Source organism: Corvus brachyrhynchos, unplaced genomic scaffold, assembly GCF_000691975.1.
Source record: "Corvus brachyrhynchos isolate BGI_N302 unplaced genomic scaffold, ASM69197v1 scaffold17, whole genome shotgun sequence".
Classification (NCBI taxonomy): domain Eukaryota; kingdom Metazoa; phylum Chordata; class Aves; order Passeriformes; family Corvidae; genus Corvus; species Corvus brachyrhynchos.
In genome coordinates, this window is record NW_008240046.1 from 10,332,296 (window position 1) to 10,353,941 (window position 21,646).

The 21,646-nt window shown below is 35.8% G+C and overlaps 1 protein-coding gene across 18 annotated transcripts in view; it reads left to right on the top strand.

The window, feature by feature from the left end:
- Nucleotides 1–21,646, top strand: part of PCM1 (pericentriolar material 1) — a 42,872-nt gene that overhangs the window by 11,131 nt on the left and 10,095 nt on the right. For 5 of the 18 annotated variants that reach the window (XM_017744523.1, XM_017744533.1, XM_017744534.1 and 2 more), the window contains 24 exons: nt 1,444–1,553; nt 1,986–2,202; nt 3,409–3,607; nt 3,902–4,081; nt 4,810–4,967; nt 5,176–5,390; nt 7,007–7,158; nt 7,237–7,366; nt 8,072–8,203; nt 9,045–9,235; nt 10,411–10,608; nt 11,503–11,725; nt 11,850–11,995; nt 12,898–13,088; nt 14,264–14,447; nt 15,121–15,479; nt 16,020–16,178; nt 16,937–16,993; nt 18,171–18,343; nt 18,424–18,552; nt 19,148–19,268; nt 19,576–19,713; nt 19,958–20,091; nt 21,158–21,292. In XM_017744523.1, coding sequence (XP_017600012.1) covers nt 1,444–1,553; nt 1,986–2,202; nt 3,409–3,607; nt 3,902–4,081; nt 4,810–4,967; nt 5,176–5,390; nt 7,007–7,158; nt 7,237–7,366; nt 8,072–8,203; nt 9,045–9,235; nt 10,411–10,608; nt 11,503–11,725; nt 11,850–11,995; nt 12,898–13,088; nt 14,264–14,447; nt 15,121–15,479; nt 16,020–16,178; nt 16,937–16,993; nt 18,171–18,343; nt 18,424–18,552; nt 19,148–19,268; nt 19,576–19,713; nt 19,958–20,091; nt 21,158–21,292 — 4,031 coding nt within the window. The remainder of the gene's footprint in view (nt 1–1,443; nt 1,554–1,985; nt 2,203–3,408; nt 3,608–3,901; nt 4,082–4,809; nt 4,968–5,175; nt 5,391–7,006; nt 7,159–7,236; nt 7,367–8,071; nt 8,204–9,044; nt 9,236–10,410; nt 10,609–11,502; nt 11,726–11,849; nt 11,996–12,897; nt 13,089–14,263; nt 14,448–15,120; nt 15,480–16,019; nt 16,179–16,936; nt 16,994–18,170; nt 18,344–18,423; nt 18,553–19,147; nt 19,269–19,575; nt 19,714–19,957; nt 20,092–21,157; nt 21,293–21,646) is intronic. The other 13 variants (XM_017744527.1, XM_017744538.1, XM_017744540.1 and 10 more) reach the window with 8 other exon arrangements.

A 21,646-nucleotide genomic window follows, 5' to 3' on the forward strand; every position in this document is an offset into this window, starting at 1 on the left:
TGTGCTACTGCTCCATGACGCTTTCCCATAAGAGTTGCCATTACACTTGATGAAAGAGTATATGGGATAGTAGTTCTGTATTACAGTTAGTTTTTGTACTTAAAGTATCTAAAGTATCTTAGTTTGTAAAATAAGGCACTGGTTTCTACATTTTTACAAAAACGTCGTTTTTTTAAGGTTCCTTGTTCTGATGAGCTCTTGTTCCTGTTCTGCTGATCTTGATTTGATAGACTATAGGAAATAAGGTGTAACTGCTTAAGAAAACTTTAGATTCTAGGTGTAGGAAGAGAAGCAGAGAAGTTGGTAGGTGGAGAGATTTTAGAAAGCTATCATAGAAGCAAGAGCCTTTGAGAGGTATTTCCTTGTTTCTTAAGTGGTTTTCAGCAGTTGCTTTGTTTCAGTAGTAGTTTTGTTCTATCTGCAGTGGGAGACCTGTGATGGAATGTGCTGTCTGCTTTTCTCAAAAACACAAAGCTGCATCTTGAGAAGTGGGTAGATGAATTAGTGGGTAGACAATAGGATTGCTTATGATAAATGAAAACTTTTTTAAATTATTCTTTGGAGTAGGGTTTTTTCCTTGGCTTTTTTCACATTTCTACTTAACGTCCCTCTTAATAACAATTTCTTCCTGCTGTTTGTGTTGACTGACTTAAAGATGTGGTATATGCCAGAACTGTAGGGTAGAAAATGTTAAGATTCAAATTCAACTTAGGGGAAAATAAACGTTTTCAAAATTTGAAAACAGTGAAACTTTACTATGCATGTAATGAAGTCATGATCTCTTGGGGAAAATAAATAATACATGTGCTTGATTTTTCTTATGAACTGTTGGTTTGTATTTGGGGGAAAAAGGAAGAATTAATTGGGTCTTTCAACTGCCACTTGCATATTTAGTGCCGTTTGAATATGAACTTTCAGGCAGAGGAAAAAAGCTTTCTTTTAAATTTATTTCTCTCATAAAGCTTTTTGAAGGACAGACCTCCAAGACTGTTTGCAGATGTAAAGATTGTAACTTACACCAATATGAAAGCTTGGTGTCCTGTTAATTTATTATTTTGAGAAAGTGAAATTACCTGCACTGTTCTTAGTTTAGCTATACTAAATAATTGCAGTTTTATTTCTAAAAAGTTTTCTGTCAGACTTTGACAAATTGGTTGCTTTCATTTTGCTCTGACCTTTTTAGCAAAACACAGAACAGACTTAAAGTCCTTTTGTACGGTCCTTTACAAAGCAGCTCTGAGTTGTCTTGTTAGTATTTTTGTAGTAGAAATCATCTCTCAAGAGTAAAGCTGGTGGAAAGGACACAAAATTAAAAATATGTGCTGTGTTTTAGAGGGTCAGTATATATATGTTCTTGTTAAACCACACATTTTTATTAAAATGGCCTTTTATTTCATTGCTGTGGAAAAGTATTTATATTTTCCCCTTTTTCCGTATGCCCAGTTGTAACAGAAACTACAGGTAGTGTTTCAGGAGTAAGTCTTACATCAGAACTGAATGAAGAATTGAATGACTTAATTCAACGCTTTCACAACCAACTTCATGATTCTCAGGTCAGTCTTGAGATTGCACTGTATAAATTTTGCCGTTATCAGTTTTTATTCTATTTAACAATGCACTTAAATGTTTGGCTTGCTCATCTGTGTGTATTTGCTAGTGAAGTTATCAGAGTTCCCCCCAAACTTGAAAACTCAGCAGACTTAAAAATTTTTCAGGGTTACTAGCTGACTGATCTTTGCTTTGTGTCTCATGGGTTTCCATGAAAGTCCGGGGAAGTAGTTTCTTTATTGCAATTTAATTATTAACTCAGTATATAATTGGGATATAGTTAGAATGTTTTCAGTATATTTCCCTTTATAATATTCTTTGTTGTGGTGTTGATTCTGGTGTTGAGTATAAAAGGCCCATAAGAGAGCTTTTTGTTTCTTAAAATTTATTTACCTTTTTTTGTAATACTCTGAATAAAATGGAATTACTCTTTTTAGACACAGTCTGTGCCTGACAATAGAAGGCAAGCAGAAAGTCTTTCACTTACCAGAGAGATTTCACAAAGCAGAAACTCTTCAATGTCTGAACACCAGTCAGATGAGAAGGCACAGCTTTTTAACAAGATGCGAATGTTGCAGGGTAAAAAGCAGAAAATGGACAAACTATTAGGAGAACTTCATACACTTCGTGACCAACATCTAAATAACTCTTCCTGTAAGTCCATATAGGCAGAATTGGTTTTTTTTCAAGAATACAATGTTTTCAATGTTTGTATTTGTAATGTGGTCTTTCAGCTTGCAATGGTTGTTGAAATGCTGGTGATAAAAGCTGTGCTAGGACAATATTAATGTAAACGGTTTTTAATGCTGTATAAGCTTGTGTCTCAACAAAGAACTCTGCAAGTAATGATGATGAGTGTCTGTTAGCACTGGTTTATAACATCAAAGTTGACTGATGTGAGGATGTGATGGGTTTTTTTTCTTTAAGTCTTTTCTGTGACACATCTGGCTTGTGAAAAGTACCATATGAATGTGAACTTTGTGTGTTTTTATCACAGTACATCTGCATTTGTGTACTCAGCACTTCATGTGTTAGTAGCTTTATGGCAATATGGCTTTGCTCCCTCTCTGTCAAAAAAAACCCCATGAAAATGTGTTCTTGTGGCAGAGACTTCAAGCATAGACCATTCTAGAGGGCCTTACCCTCTGGCCTAGGGCTTTGGCCTGTTCTTTTAATGGCTTTGTGCTCTCCTGATGGAAGCAGACCTACTTGCTGCTCTTGATCTCTGTTTCTAGCAGTGCATTTGTACTGATGAATTTTGTCCTGTAGCTGGAAACTTCTGAGGGGTGATCACAGCATATTCTGGTTATCATTGAGAAATGAGGCCTTGAAGCATGCACTTGGAGAAGGACATGCTGATTGAATAGTCATGTTACTATACCCCGATTTTTTTGTGTGTATTTAATGCATATAATATGAACATACTTGGATATGATTTCAAGTAGCTGGAAGAAGCATATGGAGAAAAGAGCTCAGCAGAGGTGAAAAATCTGCTAGGGTTTTTCTTTGATCAAAATTCTGAAATGTTCAAATTTTTATAAAAAAGCAATGTAGCCTTAGGTAAACCCTTAAAAGATTTCTATGGGCAGATTCACAGCATGAAAGCTTCTACTTCTGACATTTGATAAAGCTAAAAGAGACTAACTGAAATCTTGTTTACAAAAGCTACCTTACTACTTGCTGCCTATTGGCATTGCATCCAACAAAACTTAAGAAAAAAGCTTTTGTTAGTCTAAGGAAAGAAATTCTTAACTGCTGTTTTGTATGTTGGTAGTATTTTCTGTCATTATTTTAATATAATTCAGTTAAGCAGATTCCTTATTACAAATTGTTCACATAAGCTGTATTTCTTTTCTGTAGTTTTTCCTGCTTCAAGTTCTCCTCAAAGGAGTATTGATCAAAGAAGTACAACTTCAGCTGCTTCTGGTCCTATAGGCATAGTAACTGTTGTCAACGGTGAATCAAATAGTCTGGCATCTGCTCCCTATCCTCCTGATTCCCTGGTTTCTCAAAATGAGAGTGAAGAGGATGAAAATCTAAATCCAACAGAAAAGCTTCAGTAAAAGTTCTTTAATTTTTTTCACAGTTTGCTTTAGTAATTTGGAGTGCTGCTTTTTTAATGAGTTCTGTGTTAAGTAACTATTTCCATTTTTTAATCTACCTAATTTAGTGTTACAGACTACTTATTAAACAGTCTAATACAGTTAACTGAATTCAGAGCTTCAAGTGCAAAGTTCTTTTAGCTAGGCAACTGGCAGTAAACTAAGAACTTTAAGGTACATATATTTTTTTTAACTCTACATAGATTGGATTAATATGCAGAAAAGATTAAACACTCCTTTTTCCTCCTCAGGAAGCTAAATGAAGTTCGTAAGAGGCTGAATGAGTTACGCGAGTTAGTTCACTACTATGAGCAAACATCTGATATGATGACAGATGCTGTGAATGAAAACACTAAGGAGGAGGAGGAAGAAACAGAAGAATCAGAAAGTGATTCTGAACATGAGGATCCACAGCCTGTTACAAATATTAGGTTGTTGTATTTTTTTGTCATTCATAGTCTTTGTAGCTGAGTTGTTGCTTCAAGAAATCTGCAATAAATTATTTCAGTCAACCAGATGTAGCTTAAATCTGTGCTCATTACATTAACAAAATTACAGGTTTTTTAATTTGGAGTAACTGTTACACGTATGTTTAATAATCATTTAGTCCCTGGTGTCTTATTTATTTAGATTAGCTTGAACATTTAGAAAATCACTATAAGACTTCAAAAATCTGTAATTTAAGCACTGAATTATATGTATGGCATTTCCATGGAAGATGACAGTCCTAGACTGGAGAATTGGAGTAAAAAACACCTTCAATTTACAGAGGCATTTACAGCTATAGTCTGGCAACTCTGTGCATTAAGGATCTTCACTCTGCAGAAATGAACAGTCACTTACCTATGGATCATAGAAAGTTTTTGTAATATAGACATACACCTGTAGAGCCTAATGTGCTGTTGCAGATCTAGCAGGGGATAATTTAAAGCTGTTTTGATTGTTTTAAAAAAAAGAAGCTGTTGGAGAGATGAATATTGAAAAACTCCAATGTCTGGACTGATTTTTTACGGGGTTGGAGTTTGTTTGGGGGTTTTGTTGTTTTTTGGGGGGGATCAGGACACCCATTCATAAAAAAGCTAGGTAGAAAAAGGCTAAAGTAAAATTGTATCCATACCAGTTTTTAAAAAGTTAACATGAGTAATTTATTTTACCCTAGAAACCCTCAAGGAATCAGTAGCTGGAGTGAAATAAATAGCAACTCAAATGTACAGTGTGGAGCTAATAACAGAGATGGAAGACATCTTAATACAGACTGTGAAATAAACAACCGATCTGCTGCTAATATAAGGACTCTGAAAATGTCTTCTGCTTTAGGTATGTTCTAGAATCTTCTAATAATTTTACATAGTGCAGATAACTGATAGCTGTGCAGAATTTGGGAGAACGTTGTTTGATGAGCAAAATATTAAAGAGCCTGATCATTAAGCTAATATTTTTCTACTGTCCAGTAATTACAGTGGATTTAAGAAGTTCAGTAGTGTGTCTTTGATACTGTTTTGTTTCCTCCTTTCCCTGTTTCCAGACTGTCATAATAGGGAGAATGACAAACACCTTGATCTACCCCAAGGTGAAGATGATGAAGTGGAAGAAGATAGAGTTAGTGAAGATTCCATATCTAGTCACAGAAGCAGCCTGGGTGATGTTGCTGGAGATGCGGAGTTTGAGCAGAAGATCAATAGGCTTATAGCTGCAAAACAGAAGCTTAGACAGTTACAAAACCTTGCTGCTATGGTGCAGGTATTTTATAAATATAAACTTGTGCACAAAAATCTAGCATTCATTATTTTATGTAATGTGTAACTCCTAATAGGAAAAAACAGTGCTTAATGCAACATTTAAAATGCTTGTGTTTAGGCTAGGGAAAAAGAGATACTGTTTGATTTTTCTGAACTGAAGGGTGCTACTTCTGAAGTTCAGTTCAGGGATTTTCTTGGAGGATGCTAGCCTAAGAGAACAGGGTCCTTAGTATTTAACTTTAGCACTGGATTACAAAATACGAACCAAGTAGAAGATCAGTATTATTTTTTTAAATATTAGACTTTTTAAGATTATAGTGGATATTCAACATGTTGAGGTTTTTGAGCCCTAGGTTTTGCAACATTGTTCAATCAATGAAGAATGTTTTTCATTAAAATATTTTGATGTTGCAACTTGTTTGACTTGCAGTGTTTTGGTTTGGAGGCAGTGGTTTTTATTTATTTCACATGTTTTGAGGGGCAGCTATAAATTGAAGTGTTTTTAATTTAGAATATCTCATGCTAATTTAGTGGTATTGAAAGTACAATTTCGTGGATCTAATGTCCCTTCAGAATGCTCACATTTGAGCACCATCTAATGTAATGTCTGCATACTGAATACACCCAGGTGTATCAGAAATTAAAAGGCTTTATGTGAGAACTTTAAAATCAAGCTCAGTTGGAACCTGTGTTTTACAACAGCAACAGTATAAACACAATATTGTTATTTCAAGATAATACTCCTATCAAAAATTTCTCAGCATCTAGATCAGTGTTGTTATCATCACTATAGAGGTGCTAACTGTGTAGTGGTATAAATCAGAATTAGAGATTATTCAGCAGCTTCCTTAGTAAATAACCTAGTTAATGGCATATCTTCAATCTTCCTATTTCCAAGGCTTGTTAGGTGTATGTACTCAGCAAAGATGCAGTATTGAGGATTGTGAGCTATGTCATTCTTGGTCACCAGTGTTCTCTCTCTCTTGTCCAGCAAAGTCTTTATGAAGAATGATCCCATTGGGGACCAAAAGCAGCAATGGCTACAGCTTTCATATTTTCCATTTGAGAACTGAAAATACAGAAATCATGAAAAAAATAAAAACAGAGTAGAGAACCAGTAGGACTGTCTCCAAAATATTTTAGATTTAACTTTCAAGATTAGTTTTCTTATTATTTTAAGTTGTTATTGATAGTATTTAACATCACTGACTGCAGTAAATAAGCAGTCTTGTTTGCCTCTGTCTCCTTCTCTTCCTCCTTCCACCTCCTCCTTCCACCTCCTCTGTTGTTTCTTCATATGCTTGTATGTTTCTGTTCACTGAGTCACAGGCAAGTGGTTTATGCTTCCCGAATGAGACAAATTATTTGCATTTATAGTGGAAGTTTCAGTAGTTGAGCTAAATGACTTTAAATTCTCTCATTAACTCAATTTATCCTAAAGTCATGATGCCATGGTGATGACGACTTCTCAGTTCTTGATCTGTACTAAAGATAAAGTTATTCAGACTGATTAGTTTTGAAAAAGTCAAAGCAGACAAGCTTGACAAACTAGATTTGTTACTTTTTTTTTTGTATCAACTTGAAAATAGTCTAACTGCCTTTCTGACATCCTTTTAGGATGATGATCCAGAACCTCAAGGAACAATTGCAAATGCATCTAATATTGGTGACTTGTTGGGTGAGATGGAAGAGACAAAGCAACAACCAAACAATGTGCGAGCTAGTTCTAACAAGTTAAAAAAGGATGTGCGACTAAACGAAAAAGCAAGGTAAGCCTTTGTCAAAGGATGGTAGAATCATGCTTTAGGCAACTTCTTGCCGAGTAACATGTGGATTTATTTACACAGAGAGAAGTTCTATGAAGCTAAACTTCAGCAGCAGCAATGGGAGCTTAAGCAGTTACAAGAAGAAAGAAGAAAACTGATTGAAATCCAGGAAAAAATTCAAGTGTTACAGAAAGCTTGTCCTGACCTTCAAGTAGGTAGAATGTATTTCTTTCCTGTCTTAAGGTGTTGACCAACAAAACATAAAATATCTTGCTCACCATTTTTTCCCTATGAAAATTGGAAAAAACTTAAAATTGGTAATACTTGTATGCTGTAAGCAGGTGGACTTTTAGATGTAGAGTTCTGCTTATGTCATTCACCTCTCAATGGTTCTTTCTCAGTGGTTGCTGTATCATGCTCTTAGTGTCACTGTAGTTTGTCTTCAAAAGCCTTGATAGAATCTTAAAAGATACAGAACCTTCTGTCTTATTTTTAGCCTGAAATTTGTCTGTCCCATACTGGTCAGTCACTGCTTCTTTACTTCTCTTAGTAGTGATTTCCTGGTATTTTGGAACAATGCTGTGTCTTGTAAGCATGATCAACACTTTGTTGCATTTTAACTTAACTCTGCAGGGCTTTACTGATTCTCATGCACTTTGAAGATTAACTTCTTTTTGTGAAGTGAGCAGTAAATTATCAATACTGTGCATCTAGAACATTATATAATAGTACATAAATTAAGTTTTGTTGATTCCTAGGTAAGTTTTGAAATAAATATTTAGCTTTGATTCAAAAATCCTTTTCCCAGGATACTGATTTTCTAGCCTCATAAAGCCTCAACTGTGTTGGGTTATAACTGCAGGTAAGTTTTAGAAAGCTAATATACTCTATTTTGCCATTTTGCTTCCTCTTTCAGTTGTCAGCTGGCCTGGGTAACTGCCCAGCAAATAGACAGACTTCACAAGCAACATCATCTCCAGCCATGAATGAGTGTAACACTGGCAAGCCTTTAATTGAGTGTGATGAATCCGTACCAGTAGGCAATGAGGTATTTCATACTTGATATACAGTGACTTTAAAAGGGTTTAAAAAGGAGAAGTTTCAGGTGGCTTGGACACATTTTTAAGTAGTTGGCCTGGGGAGTGGAGTAGTAGTTATTTTACAAAGCATGTATAACTTATTTGTTTCATTTCTGGAAAGAAGGAAATGTGGATACTAAAAGGCTAGTAGAGAGCTTCTCGCAGATTCTCACAAGCTTCTCACAGTTTTCCTGTGAGAAGCTTTCATTCTCACGCAGTCTCTCATGAGAAAGCAGTTAGAGAAAAGTAAACTTGGCAGCTGCATAATTGTTACGAGAACTGCATATTGTTTGGGGTACATGGAAAAATAATATTTACAGATGGGCATTATACCGCTCAACCTATCACCTTGAGAGGTGGTGGGTGAATAGGCCAAGCATGTAACTTCTTTATTTCGAACCACACTATAAAAGATGAGCTTTCCATTAAATGTGGTCTTAGCTCTGCTTTGGTCATATCATCTGATCTGGACTTACGTCATGATTTTCACCGTCTCTCTGGGGATAACAGCGACAAAGGAAATACTGGCTTAAACTGGCAAGACATTTTCCCCCAAATATAGCACTTGTTGCCAAATATTAATGTGAAAGTTGAATTAATTTTGAATTTTTACCATGAACATTTGATAGTGTATACTGTAGGCAGGTCATCTGTGGAGAAAATAATGAAAGTATTTGTTGAAATCTGATTTATCTTTGCATGTTCCTTTACCTTTTTCCCTGAAATTATCTTTAATAATGATCCGGATATTACTCTTTTTGGAAATTATGCTAGCATTATATTCTAGTTCTTCTGTTTCACTGCAAACAGTTATGGTCTGAAATGAGAAGACATGAGATTTTAAGAGAAGAATTGCGACAGAGAAGAAAGCAACTTGAAGCTTTAATGGCTGAGGATCAGAGAAGGAGAGAGCTCGCAGAAACAATATCTACTGTTGCTGCGTCTGTTAAAAGTGAAGGGTCAGAAGCTCAGTGTACTCCACAGCAGAGCAGGACTGAAAAGTAGGAGCACAAGTTATTCTGTATTAATCAATGGGTGCTTCTGTTGTTTAATGGGATGTCAGTGGTGGGGCAGTTTCCTGTGTTCATCTGAGCACTAAATGTGATGATTTAACAGAGCAGGAAATTAATTTCTTGACTTGTGAAGGGACTGTTATTTAGCAACTTGCTAGCTTTATGGGTTTTCCCAGCATATTTAGTCTCTCCTGTTCTACCAATGGGGGAAAAATCACCTAAGGAGAAGAAAATACATGGAAAACGCCAAATGATCAGAGTAATTTTTTTTCATCTTTACCCCGTTTATAACATAGTAAAGTAATACATTTCCAAAACAGAAAGTAATTTCATTTCTCTCTCCCAGTATCAGAAGTAGAATACAAGTTTGCATTTGTGAGAATCACAGAATCAACTGGGTTGGAAAAGACCTTGAAGATCAAGTGCAGCCTATGACCTGACACCACCTTACCAACTGGACCATGGCACTGAGTGCCACATCCAGTCTTTTCTTAAACACCTCCAGGGATGGTGACTCCACCACCTCCCTGGGCAGCCCATTCCAATGCCCAATCATGCTGTGAAGAACTTCTCTGTAGTGTCCAGCCTAAACCTCCCATGGCTCATCTTAAGACTGTCCTCACATCCTGTCACTGGTTGCCTGGGAGAAGAGGCCAACTCCCACCTGGCTACACCCTTCTTTCAGGCAGTTGTAGAGAGCAATAAGGTCTCCCCCTAAACCTCCTTTTCTCCAGGCTAAACAACCCCAGCTCCCTCAGCCACTCCTCACAGAACTTGTGTTCCAGACCTTCACCAGCCTTGTTGCCCATATCTGGACATGCTCCAGCATCTCAACATCCTTCCTAAATTGAGGGGCCCCAGAACTGTTCAGAGTGCTCAAGGTGTGGTCTAACGTGTGCCAAGTACGGGGGAAGAATGACTTCCCTGGTCTTGCTGGCCACGCTATTCCTGATACAGGCCAGGATGCTATTGGCCTTCTTGGCCATGTGGGCACACTGCAGGGTCATATTCAGAATGGTTTAGTTCTTTTTGTTGCAAATTGATTAATTGCTGATAGATTTGAAATTGTCAACAGATTGTTTTAATAATTCATCATAAACTTGAAAAAAACCCACTCTTTTTCCAAACACCCCTCTTCTCCCTGCCCCTGCGATGTTCACTAGGACAATGGCTACCTGGGGAGGTTCTACCCAGTGTGCTCTAGAGGAAGAAAATGGCGATGAAGACGGTTATCTCTCTGATGGAGTTGGTCAGGCCGAAGAAGAGGAAGAAGACGCATCAAGTTTGAATGACAGTTTCTCTGTTTATCCCAATAACAACGTACCAGAAAATACCTATTTTGTTAAAGAAAACAAAGATAGGTTAGTAGCATTACTTGTTGATCTAATGCTTGTCTGAGTGTATTTGGAAGAGGGGGGTAGAAGCATTGCATTAACTACAAGGCATCCTCACAGCAAAGGAAAATTTCTGCTTGTTAGGGAGGTATGTGTAGTGGCAATTTCTTGTCTGAGTCTTCATAGCTGCAATGCATATGACTGATTTGGTGATTTCTTCTGTTTTCAGTCTTATTAGAAGTCTGCCTTTGAACTCTCCAGTAGTTTGGCAAGCGGCTCGTGATGCTCTCATTTATTTCTAATGAGCTTGAAAGATAACCAGTCTGAAATTTTTACAGTGATATAGATCAGTCTCTTCAAAAATAGTAGTTCAGAGAATTAAACTAACTCTGAAATTTTTCCGTCTAAATTGCTGGCTTCTGTAGTTGTGAAAACTATTCCTTAATTATTGTGAATAATTTTAACTCTTGTTTACCTGATTGACTTCCTTAATAACCTTTGTGTGATGAAATGAAAATGCCGTGTTAAAAATAATGTATATATCTGCAGTTATTTCTTCTGGTTTTGATACCAAAATAATTTTAGTAGACAGTGGGCTTATCAGGGGCTCCCTGTTAATGTATTACGTTGGTGGCTTCTATTTTCATTGAGTACATATTATATAGCAGTAATGGAAAATACTAGAAACAAGACCCAGAAGCATCCTTAGCCCTTCTTTTTTGACAGTGATAGTCAGCTGGGGGCTTGTATTTTCCATTTGTTTAGGATCATGTTGGATGACAAAATGGCATGTGTGGTTAGCTGGCCTGTGCCATGCGAGTTGCTGATGTACAGCTTAAACATAATTTGAATAATGGAAGTATCATTTAGTTGTTTGAATTGTCTGATGTTGTCATCATTCTTCAATTTTTCCCAACCCAGGTGGAAAAACTGCCGTCCTCTTTCAGCAGATGGGAATTATCGACCAGTGTCTAAGGCCAGGCAACAGCAAAACATAAGTATGCGGCGTCAGGAAAATTTTCGGTGGATGTCTGAGCTTTCATATGTGGAAGAAAAGGAACAATGGCAAGAGCAGATCAATCAGTTGAAGAAACAGCATGAATTTAGTGTCAGCATTTGTCAAACTTTGATGCAGGATCAGCAGGTAGATATGAAGAATAGTTATTTTGCTGTTCTTATTTTGCCTTTTATTCTCTTTCTAACTCTTTCTAGCAATAGCTTCTGGTTTTTGTAATTTGGTCACTGTTATACGTATTTTCTTTCCACAGACTCTCTCTTGCCTTCTACAGACTTTGCTTACGGGCCCTTACAGTATGATGCCCAATAACGTTGCATCTTCACAAATACATCTCATTATGCATCAGTTAAACCAGTGTTACACTCAGCTGACTTGGCAGCAGAATAATGTCCAAAGGTTTGTTGGTTGTATTAGTGTTTAACTGTGGAATTTGAAATGCTTCAGTAACAGGAACATGGTTATGTGAATAAAGGATTACAGATAATGGTTAAATATGAGAGTGTTGAACTTCTGAGTTGATTATGAGCTTTCGAAATTGTATGCACCATTTCTGGTTGTCTTTTTTTTCCCCCACCACCTCTTTAACACCTTTAAAAGTACTTTTCTAGTAGTCTTCATTGAAGAGAACCAAAAGTTGGCAAAAATCTGTTGCAGTAGTTATTATTGAATATGCTTCTGTGTCTGTGCTCTTCACTAGACTACCTGGCAAGATTTGGATTCTAATGGTAATAGACAGCAAAAAAGTTTTGTCCTTTCTTAGTGTTTTCAGTTAGAATTTATGCTTCTTACATTCCATTTGGATGTACTACATTTGGCTTCTGAACAATGATCTTTTTTGAATAAAGATGTAATAGTCATTTTAATTCATTGCATGAAAGTTCAAGCTCTTCGTCTCTGTTTTGTATTTGGTAAGTGGTATATAGGTGCTATCCTCTTAAACAATTTTTAAAATTAATTTTAACCTCAGTTCTGTAAATACTTTGTATATTTGATTGTTTCTACTTCTGAGCTTGCTTATTGCTTTAGTATCTAGTCAATTTTTTGTTGTTCTTGCAAGGATGTTTAACCTGTGTATGCATGACCACTAATATAGAGCAGTTGATTTTAAACCAACTCGGGATTAAATATAAGTAATTTTTGTCTTGAGGTTTTTTTTATTAGCTAAATAGAGCAGTTCTTTACACACATTACATGGTGTAGGTGAAATAATACTAAACTCAAATTACTTGAATATAAATTTAAAGTTTTCCCATAAAATTCTTTTTTTTCCCAAGTTGTCGTTTTTTCTTATTTTCAAGGTTGAAACAAATGTTAAGTGATGTTATGCGGCAACAAGAACAACAGTGTCAAGAGAAACCATCGAGAAAGGAGAGAGGCAGTAATGTACCACCACCTCCATCTCCTGTTTTCTGTCCATTCAACTTCCCTCCACAGCCTGTGAACCTCTTTAGTGTTCCAGGATTTACTAATTTTTCTTCCTTTGCTCCAGGTGAGTATTATTATTGGTGTGAGAAGTAATATGAATTTCAAAAATTTACATTTCCTCATTTAATTGAAATTGTAATGTGAACTTCATGAAACTCTGTCACTTTTCCTTTATATTGAAATGGTCTTAAGCAGAAGTTTACTATTTATTGCTGAATAATTGTATATTTTTGCTTCAGTATGAAGAGCAAGACTCTCTCAATATGAAGTTAGTTATACTTGAAAATACTCACTCCATGAAATTAAGGTTTTAAATGTTCTTCATCCAGTATGTGAAAAGCAATGTTTGAAGCTTTTACATACCTTCAGAAATCATTTCATAGTTGAAATCATGTTCTAAGTGAGTCCATGTAATTGGAAAGTGGCACTTGGTAATTATTTCTGGTTTTCTGAGAACGTCAAACGCTCGTATTTGTTAAAAATGCCTGTAAATGGAGCATGTTAAACAGTTTTTGTTCCCGTCAGAGTTATACAGTAACTGTTGACTTGGATACAGTATTCCTTATCTCTTTCTTGAATCTACTTCTGCTGTTGAATTTGGAAGGAAAAGAATGTAGCTGTTTTACTGTATAATTCAAAGTAAACAAAACTGTCTTAGTATACTTCTGTCTTTTTAGGAAACTAGGAAATAGGCATAGACCTAGATTAGAGCTTTCAAATTGCAGAGTCTGTTTTCTGTTTGAGAACATCCTTTAAATTACATGGAACCTGCCGAAAGGAACAGTTACATTCAGTTGGCTGCTTCCATAAAGATTCCGACTAAATTTAAGTATTATGAATCTGTGACCTTTCTGGCTCTATGAGTACTTGAACCATTGGAATTTTCTTGTCAATTTGATGGTGGTTGAAGTATTGATAAGGTCTTCAGGCAGACAGGATTCTATCTTCTTTTGGAACTTTCGTTATTTTTACTTTCACTTTCAGGAGCTCTTTACTGGGGCTTCTTGCAGGACCTTCATCTCCACTGATGGAATTGTAGTATACAGTAGTGTTTGAAACCTGCACTTAAGATAAATTCTGATTGTTTACAGTGCTTTCAGGATGAAAACAGTTCTTGCTTACTTGCCCACTGTATTTTTGCTTCGTAACTTCATGCTGCCATGCAGTATGTCTCAAATACTAATTTTATTACACAAATAAATGAGGTAGGATCTTCTGACTCTCTTGTTTACTTTGTAGGTATTAATTGTAATCCAGTGTTCCCATCTGGTTTTGGAGATTTTGCACACAATATTTCTCCACACAGTAGTGAGCAGCAGGAGCAACAACATCCTCTAGATCACAATACTTCTGGGAAAACTGAGTATATGGCATTCCCCAAACCCTTTGAAAGCAGTTCCTCTAATGGAGCAGAAAAACAAAGGTATTTAATGTCAAAGTGCAGCTCTCCTTTAATAATTTTTCCTCCCTCTCCTCGCTTTTTGGGGGCTTGTGGGAATTCATGATTCATTGAGGGAATTTATTGTCATGGAATTACAATATGAGCTGTACTTTTGTGGCTTCCAGTTTAGTTTTTTTCATTTTTTCAGTAGTGTTCCACTTTTCTGTTTATTAATTAATGTATAATTTCATGAATGAACATTTTAAAATCAAATGTAGTCTTGGAGTGGTTTTGTAACACTTTCTGTAAATGGAGGAAGATTTTGTTTCTGTGGGGTTGGGGTCTTCAAACTTGAGTTGCTTGAATAACTAGAGGATATAATTTCAGTGAATGCTTATTTTTTTGTGCTACTGTAGATTGTACTGAATGTTGCTTTAAGGAATGGTTTGTCCTATGGTACTATTTGAGCACAGCAGTAGCTGCATAAATATATTTATATTAAAACCAGCAATAGACGGGAAGTTCTTCTGTTTTCCATTTGGAAGGGTTCTCTAGCAGCACTTACTTCTCAGTATTCATTTGATGTCTAAGTAACAATGGCAGATAAATTGCATTACGGATAAACTGTTTACCTGGTAATACATGATGTTTCTATTTGAGAGATTAGGTTATGATATACTGAGATTGATCTGTGTGTGGTTTTTTTTTCCGACAGAAGGAGTCACAGACAACCTGAAGAGGAATTGGAAAAAAGATCAACTTGGCTTAATGATAGCCAAGAAATGAAAAAAGATGATCAGTCTCAGCTGAAAGCAGGTTTTGCAGTTTCAGTACAAAACATTGCTTCTGGTCATAAAAATCAGTCTGATATGAACCGGAGAAGAGAGTTTGATGAAGAGTCTTTGGAGAGTTTCAGTAGCATGCCTGATCCAATAGACCCAACTACTGTGACAAAGACATTTAGATCCAGAAAAGCATCAGCGCAAGCAAGCCTGGCATCAAAAGATAAAACACCCAAATCAAAGAATAAAAGGAAGACTTCTTCTCAGCTAAAAGGCAGAGTTAAAAATACTGGTAGGTTGTAAAGTAATCTTGGATACCATGGCAAACTTGGATTGGATTATAATCATTATGTTCCAGAGAATTTACTCTCCATAAATGCTACCTATAATAATGAAAGTAAGTTATTGAAATGAGTTCATTTTATATAGTACAGCTGCATAAGGTTTTTTAGTATTTCAGTAAATAGAAAATAAAAAACCAATTGAGATACCATGATTTAAAAGCATAATGGATCCACATATGTGCAGATTTGAAATAATGGGAACCTTCTTCATTGTCATGTTCAAACTGAATTATTTGCTGAAAAATATGCTTCATTAAAATTCTGAATTCTGAAAAGAGAGGGACTGTACTAGTTAGTATAGTAATACTGTTGGGGTTGCTGAGGATTTAGTACTACTGTATGGCTTCAGTGTACAGAGGAGAATTTTAAGCTAGGAAGGATCATTAGTATGTTGCATCTTTAAGAGTGCTCTTGAAAAAACTTTTTAAAGTAATAAAACATTTTGTAAGCTGTTTCTTTATTTCTTCCTTTTAATTTCCTCCCATTAGGTTATGAAAGTGCAAGTGCTTCTAGTGTGTGCGAACCCTGCAAGAACAATAAAAGCAGACACTCTGATGATGTGGTTCATGCAAAGGTGTTCAGCAAAAGGAATCAGGAACAATTGGAAAAAATAATTAAATACAGTAGATCTACAGAAATGTCTTCCGGTACTCTTTTCTGAACTTCTAATTATTTTGTGAACTTTTCTGAGTAAGGGACCTTAGTTGTTAGTGTGTTATTTAAACGCAGTGTGTTTTGACAGAAGACAGTACTGTATGTTTAGCATGTGGATTTTGCATTTTAATTTCTAAGGATGCTGTAAAAGTTGGTTGCTTTTGGGTGTTTTCTTTATATTAAGTACTTGATTAAAGTAATTAGAAACCTGTTACTGTAAACCAAGCAAAACTGTAGCCAATCTCACCCATTTGTTGGTGATTTTATGGAAAGTAACTGGAAAACTGATGAAACTTTGCTTAGTGTTTAAACTGCCTCCTGTACTGCGTATGTGTCTTCTTCCTATTCGTGCTTAAATGAGCTCCATCAAATATCATTCAAATTCAGTCTTATAACATCACATAAGCCCTTACATTTTTGCCATCTGCACTGCTTTTCTTGTATCTAGATCATAAAAATTCTCTCTCCTGTGTCTTTTTTGGTTCTGCCAGTATTTTTGTTTGAGAGATGCAGAAATTTTAGTTGTTGTAGCACAGTATAAAGCTTTGCCAGCGTAGCTGTGTCCACACAAAGAGCTGTTTATTAGTGTACATAGTAAATTTCACTGGTCAAGTTCTCATTCGCACAATAAGCAGCTCTGATGTGGTTTGGATAACTAAGCAGTCTTGCTCCTGCTGTTTTGTATAGACCCTGTCTTTATTTCTGGTGCGCATTTTTGTGTTTATCACTGTCTATCCCCACTTTCCTACAGCGCATGCTAGGAGAATTCTGCAGCAGTCTAACAGAAATGCATGCATTGAAGCGCCAGGTAATGCATTCACTGCTTAGCTTCAACAATATCCTATTACTTTTTTTTTTTTCTTCTCTTAGCTTTGGTCCTATAACTCTCTGTTTAGCAGATGTTCAAGATCAGTGCTATTGCAGCACCTTCTCTATAACCAAGACAAAAGAAGTAACTTTGCATGAAATGCAGTGTTACAAACTACTTTGAATTACAGTTGTGGAGAACGTGTTTACCATGTTCTTGATTAGTAAAAATTATAAATAGAAAATGCAGAGGTAGCTACTACATCAGAAAACTAATTTCAGTAGGCATTTTTAGTATGTTTAAAAGGTGCTATTACATATTAATAATGGGGGAGGGAAGCAATTTGTGGTAACTTTTTAAAGGTTGAAAAAAGTTGCCTGTGCTCAAAAAATGGTAAACTGTTTGCAGATAATCAAATTGCCCAGTAATGTTTGTTGTATTGCTGATAACTTCATTAACTTGAGTACTAACAAATACACATCTGTTAAACTGAGTTTTCCAAATTTAACTTTGTTTCCATTCAGCACTTTCCAAATTATGTATGTAATAATTGTTGTGATGCAAGGATAATGCTTAATTTTCAAATGAATGAGAGATTTATTAGGGAACACATTGTCTTCTCATACATATGTAATAGGGTTTAAGAGTAGGTTTTATGTGAACTTGGGAGTGATATTAGGCACATATGAGACTGTAGCATTTATGTTTGGGAAGGAGTGGCTATCTTGAGTTCAGTCTAAAGCTTTCTTAATGCTGCTTGTGTTGCAAAAGCGTGGATTACTTGCATTATATAAACTTGAGACCTTTGGCTATCTTGCTTGAAATGTCTTAAAACTCCATTTTCAGTGTTGAATACCTATTCTGAAAGTGTCATTGTGGTGTGTGCAATATTCTCTTTTATAAAGAATACTTTCTAAAGGCATTGTTCAGAAGTGTAAAGAAAATTATTTTTACGGTTGCTCTGTATTGTATTTCATATATTAAAGATTGCATAAGGTATAATTTAAGAACGTTTGCCCTTCAGCAAATCAGTAAGCTTTATGAAAGCAGCTATATAAGGGAATCTGCAGTGATTGAGACATAATCTGTATGCCTGTAACTTGCACACCTGATAGGCAGTTGTCTTTCAAATGGATGCTTGTCAAGGACTGAACAAGTTCCTTTTTTTTCCCTACAGAAACTGGTAGTGATCTTTCTATGTTTGAGGCTTTGCGAGACACAATTTATTCTGAAGTGGCAACTCTTATTTCTCAAAATGAGTCTCGTCCCCACTTTCTTATTGAACTTTTCCATGCGCTTCAGCTGCTAAATACAGATTATCTGAGGCAAAGGGCTCTTTATGCTTTACAGGTATGCACAGAATTTTTGATTTTGTGTATGAATCAAGCAAACTTTAGATCTTTTTTTACAGCATAGTTTATCTTTTCCAGGATATAGTGACCAGACATTTATCTGAGAAAAATGAAAAAGGGAAGTCTGCAAAATCACTGAATTCTGCAACATGGGTGGCATCAAATTCTGAGCTCACTCCCAGTGAAAGCCTTGCCTCTACAGATGATGTAAGTTTTCAAATTCAAAAGCTACTGACGGCTTTTCCTGTATTTCAGTTTGCACGCATGCATGCTTGTCTACTGCAATACTCATACTAGGGATTGAATTTTGCTAAAATTAGTATTGACTTACACAGACTTTTCTAAACAACTAGTGGCAAGAGAATCAATGCAAGAGTGATAAAATGTGGTAGGATTCTTGGTACTGCAAGTGAATGATGTGTCAGGGATGAATGGAACCTGGAGAGGGATGTAAATTGGAAGCTTATACATTCAGAAAGAGCCAAAATCCTCTTCTGAGTAAGCTCAGGGCAAGTACTGATCACAAGATTCTCCAAAAATTTTTGCTTTTTTGTATTTAGGAAATCGCTTACACCTCTGGACAGTTTCTTACGTGGTTTGTACTAGAAGTATATTTGAAGCAAGTGTGGTAGATTCACCTACTGGATTTATATCCTGAAAGTGGGGTTGTTCTCCAGTCAGGCAGCCTGGTCACAAGTCCTGATACCACATCATGTCACTGAAGAGAATTGCTGGCTTGTTCTCCCATCTGTGAGAGTATGGTGTGTTCCTTCTTTGTATTCAGTTGTCTGGTATTTTTTAGGAAACTTTTGGCAAGAACTTTTCTACAGAAGCATGTCAAGATTGTGAACAACATGATGCAGACAATGGGAGTACTATGTCTACATCTTCGAATTTTGAACCCTTTGCCACTGATGACCTTGGTGAGAATGATGTGAACTTAGTGTTTTAAGTGTTACTTCCTCCCGCCTGAAGTGCCTGCCATTGTCTGCACTTTAATACACTGTTACTTGATTTTTAGTGTGTAGTCATGTTTTGTAAGACAAAACATAAATAAATTAGCTAATCGTGAAACACTTTGAGTTTATCAAAGTGTGTAGTAAAATGTTATAACTAGTTACATGTATATTTCAAAACTTGTGGCCTTGAATTCATTTTTATCATTGTTTATTTGTCTATCAATTGAAAACTTTTTATATAGATTAAAAAGTGTTTTTATTCTAAATATAGGCAACACAGTGATTCACTTAGATAAAGCTTTGTCTTGGATGAGGGAATATGAGCGTATGAAAGTTGAAGCTGAAAGTACCCTTGACTCTGAGGGCTGCTCTAGTAATTTTCAGGGTGCTTCTACTGCTAAATTAGAAGGTATGCACATATACACATATTTTGCTTAGTTTTAGAAAATAATTATTATAACTATCAAGCTAAATTGCTTTCCTCTTTATTTATATTGAAAACTTAGCAAAGTTTGAAAGGATATTTACATACTTAAGGAAATAAGATTTATTTTTTAAAAAAGAAAATACGTTTTTGAAAGTGGTATTTCTTTAATAGTAATGTTGACTGTATTAAATGTACTTTTTTTTTTTTTTTTTTTAATTAAAACGAGGTCCAGGTACTGGTGAGTGTCAGTCTGTGCTGCAGTCAGGTGATGTTTCTGCAGTTCCATGTCCTCGTATAGATACTCAGCAGCTTGACCGGCAGATTAAAGCAATTATGAAAGAGGTCATTCCTTTTCTGAAGGTAAGGGCTCTTTACACTATGGTGTGAAGTAGAAGAATAAGAAAGGGACTTGTGTAATAGCACAGAGAGAACCTTATTTAAAATTTAAACTTGCCTCTTAGAAACAGCTGCCAATAAATACATGTTCAGTTGCAGACTCTGCTGAAGATGAAGTAAGAATTAAATGTTCCCACAGAAAGATTCTGTGTGGTTTTAATAGGAGAAATAAATGGTGAGGTTTCTAGATTTCACAGGGCTGGTGGACTTGACATCAAAAAGAATAGAGGTTGCTTGTTTTGGAGCTGACAAAATTTAATATAAAAATGTTTGACAATGGACTTCTGCAATATTTGCTGCCTTTTAGCAGACAGAACTGAGATCACTAATTAAAACTGTTACATATACAGTAATAGGGTATTTTTGAAGGACACCCCTGAGTAGTTGATTTTTAGCATTATTTTCTCCTGTTTACAAATATCTTTAAAGTTGTTGAGAGCTTTTTCACCTGTAGTCTGTGACTACAGAGAAGAAACGTACTTCTTTAAAGAAGGAGAAATAGTCACAATTCCTCCTTTGCAAGGTTGGAGAGCAGAGAAGATTGAGTTGTAAGATGCTTAAGCCATCTCTGTTCCCTTTTATAGTATGCACAGTGTATAAGCTTAGGTTTGTCTAATAAGGTATTTGGTTGATACTAAGTTTAAAAACTGTATATTGCTGACATGCCAGTCACAGTGCCTGAAGACTTGTGTTTTGTTTGCAGTTTTAAGGCTGCATGTAACAGTAGATATCTTAATATATGCTCTAATACACTTGTGTACACAGCAAGAATATATAAAGCTTCTTAGTTTGGCCAAATATCATAAGATGCAAAGTACTCATGTATTAGAAGACTGATAAATCTGTGTGTGTTGTGACCAATCAGTCATTAATGAAATACGGTGTTCGTGAGATTGATTAGGACCTTTTTCTGGAGTGTTGTTCTCTCAGTGGACAGGTGTTTTTTTAATAAATTAATTTCTGTATTTGGGATGATTGCTAATTTTTGTTTTGACGTGGTAACAAAGCTCATTCTGTGATACTTGTGTAGGAACACATGGATGAAGTATGCTCTTCTCAATTACTGACATCAGTAAGACGTATGGTCTTAACTCTTACGCAACAAAATGATGAAAGTAAAGAATTTGTGAAGTTCTTTCATAAGCAGCTTGGCAGTATACTTCAGGTTAGTAGTTTTTCAGTGCTGTTTTGCAACACTCAAGTTGCTAATGAGCAACAGATAAACCAGCTTCTCTGAAGTTGTATTTTACACCTTGAATAGCATAGCTGCTATTCTCCCTCAGCTTTGATATGGTGATGAGGTATTACCTTTAACTAATTATTTACTGCACACAGAACATCTTTTCTGTCACAGCCAGGTAGTGAGAGGTATATCTCTGGCCAGTGGCTGTCTTCAAGGAGAGCTCTGGTCATGCTTTTCATGGACATCCTGAGTAAATTCCTGAAAATCAGTAGTCTGCACTTTTTTTTTTTTTTTTTCCCTCCAAACATGGAGTTTAAATCATTAGTTTTTTAAGTT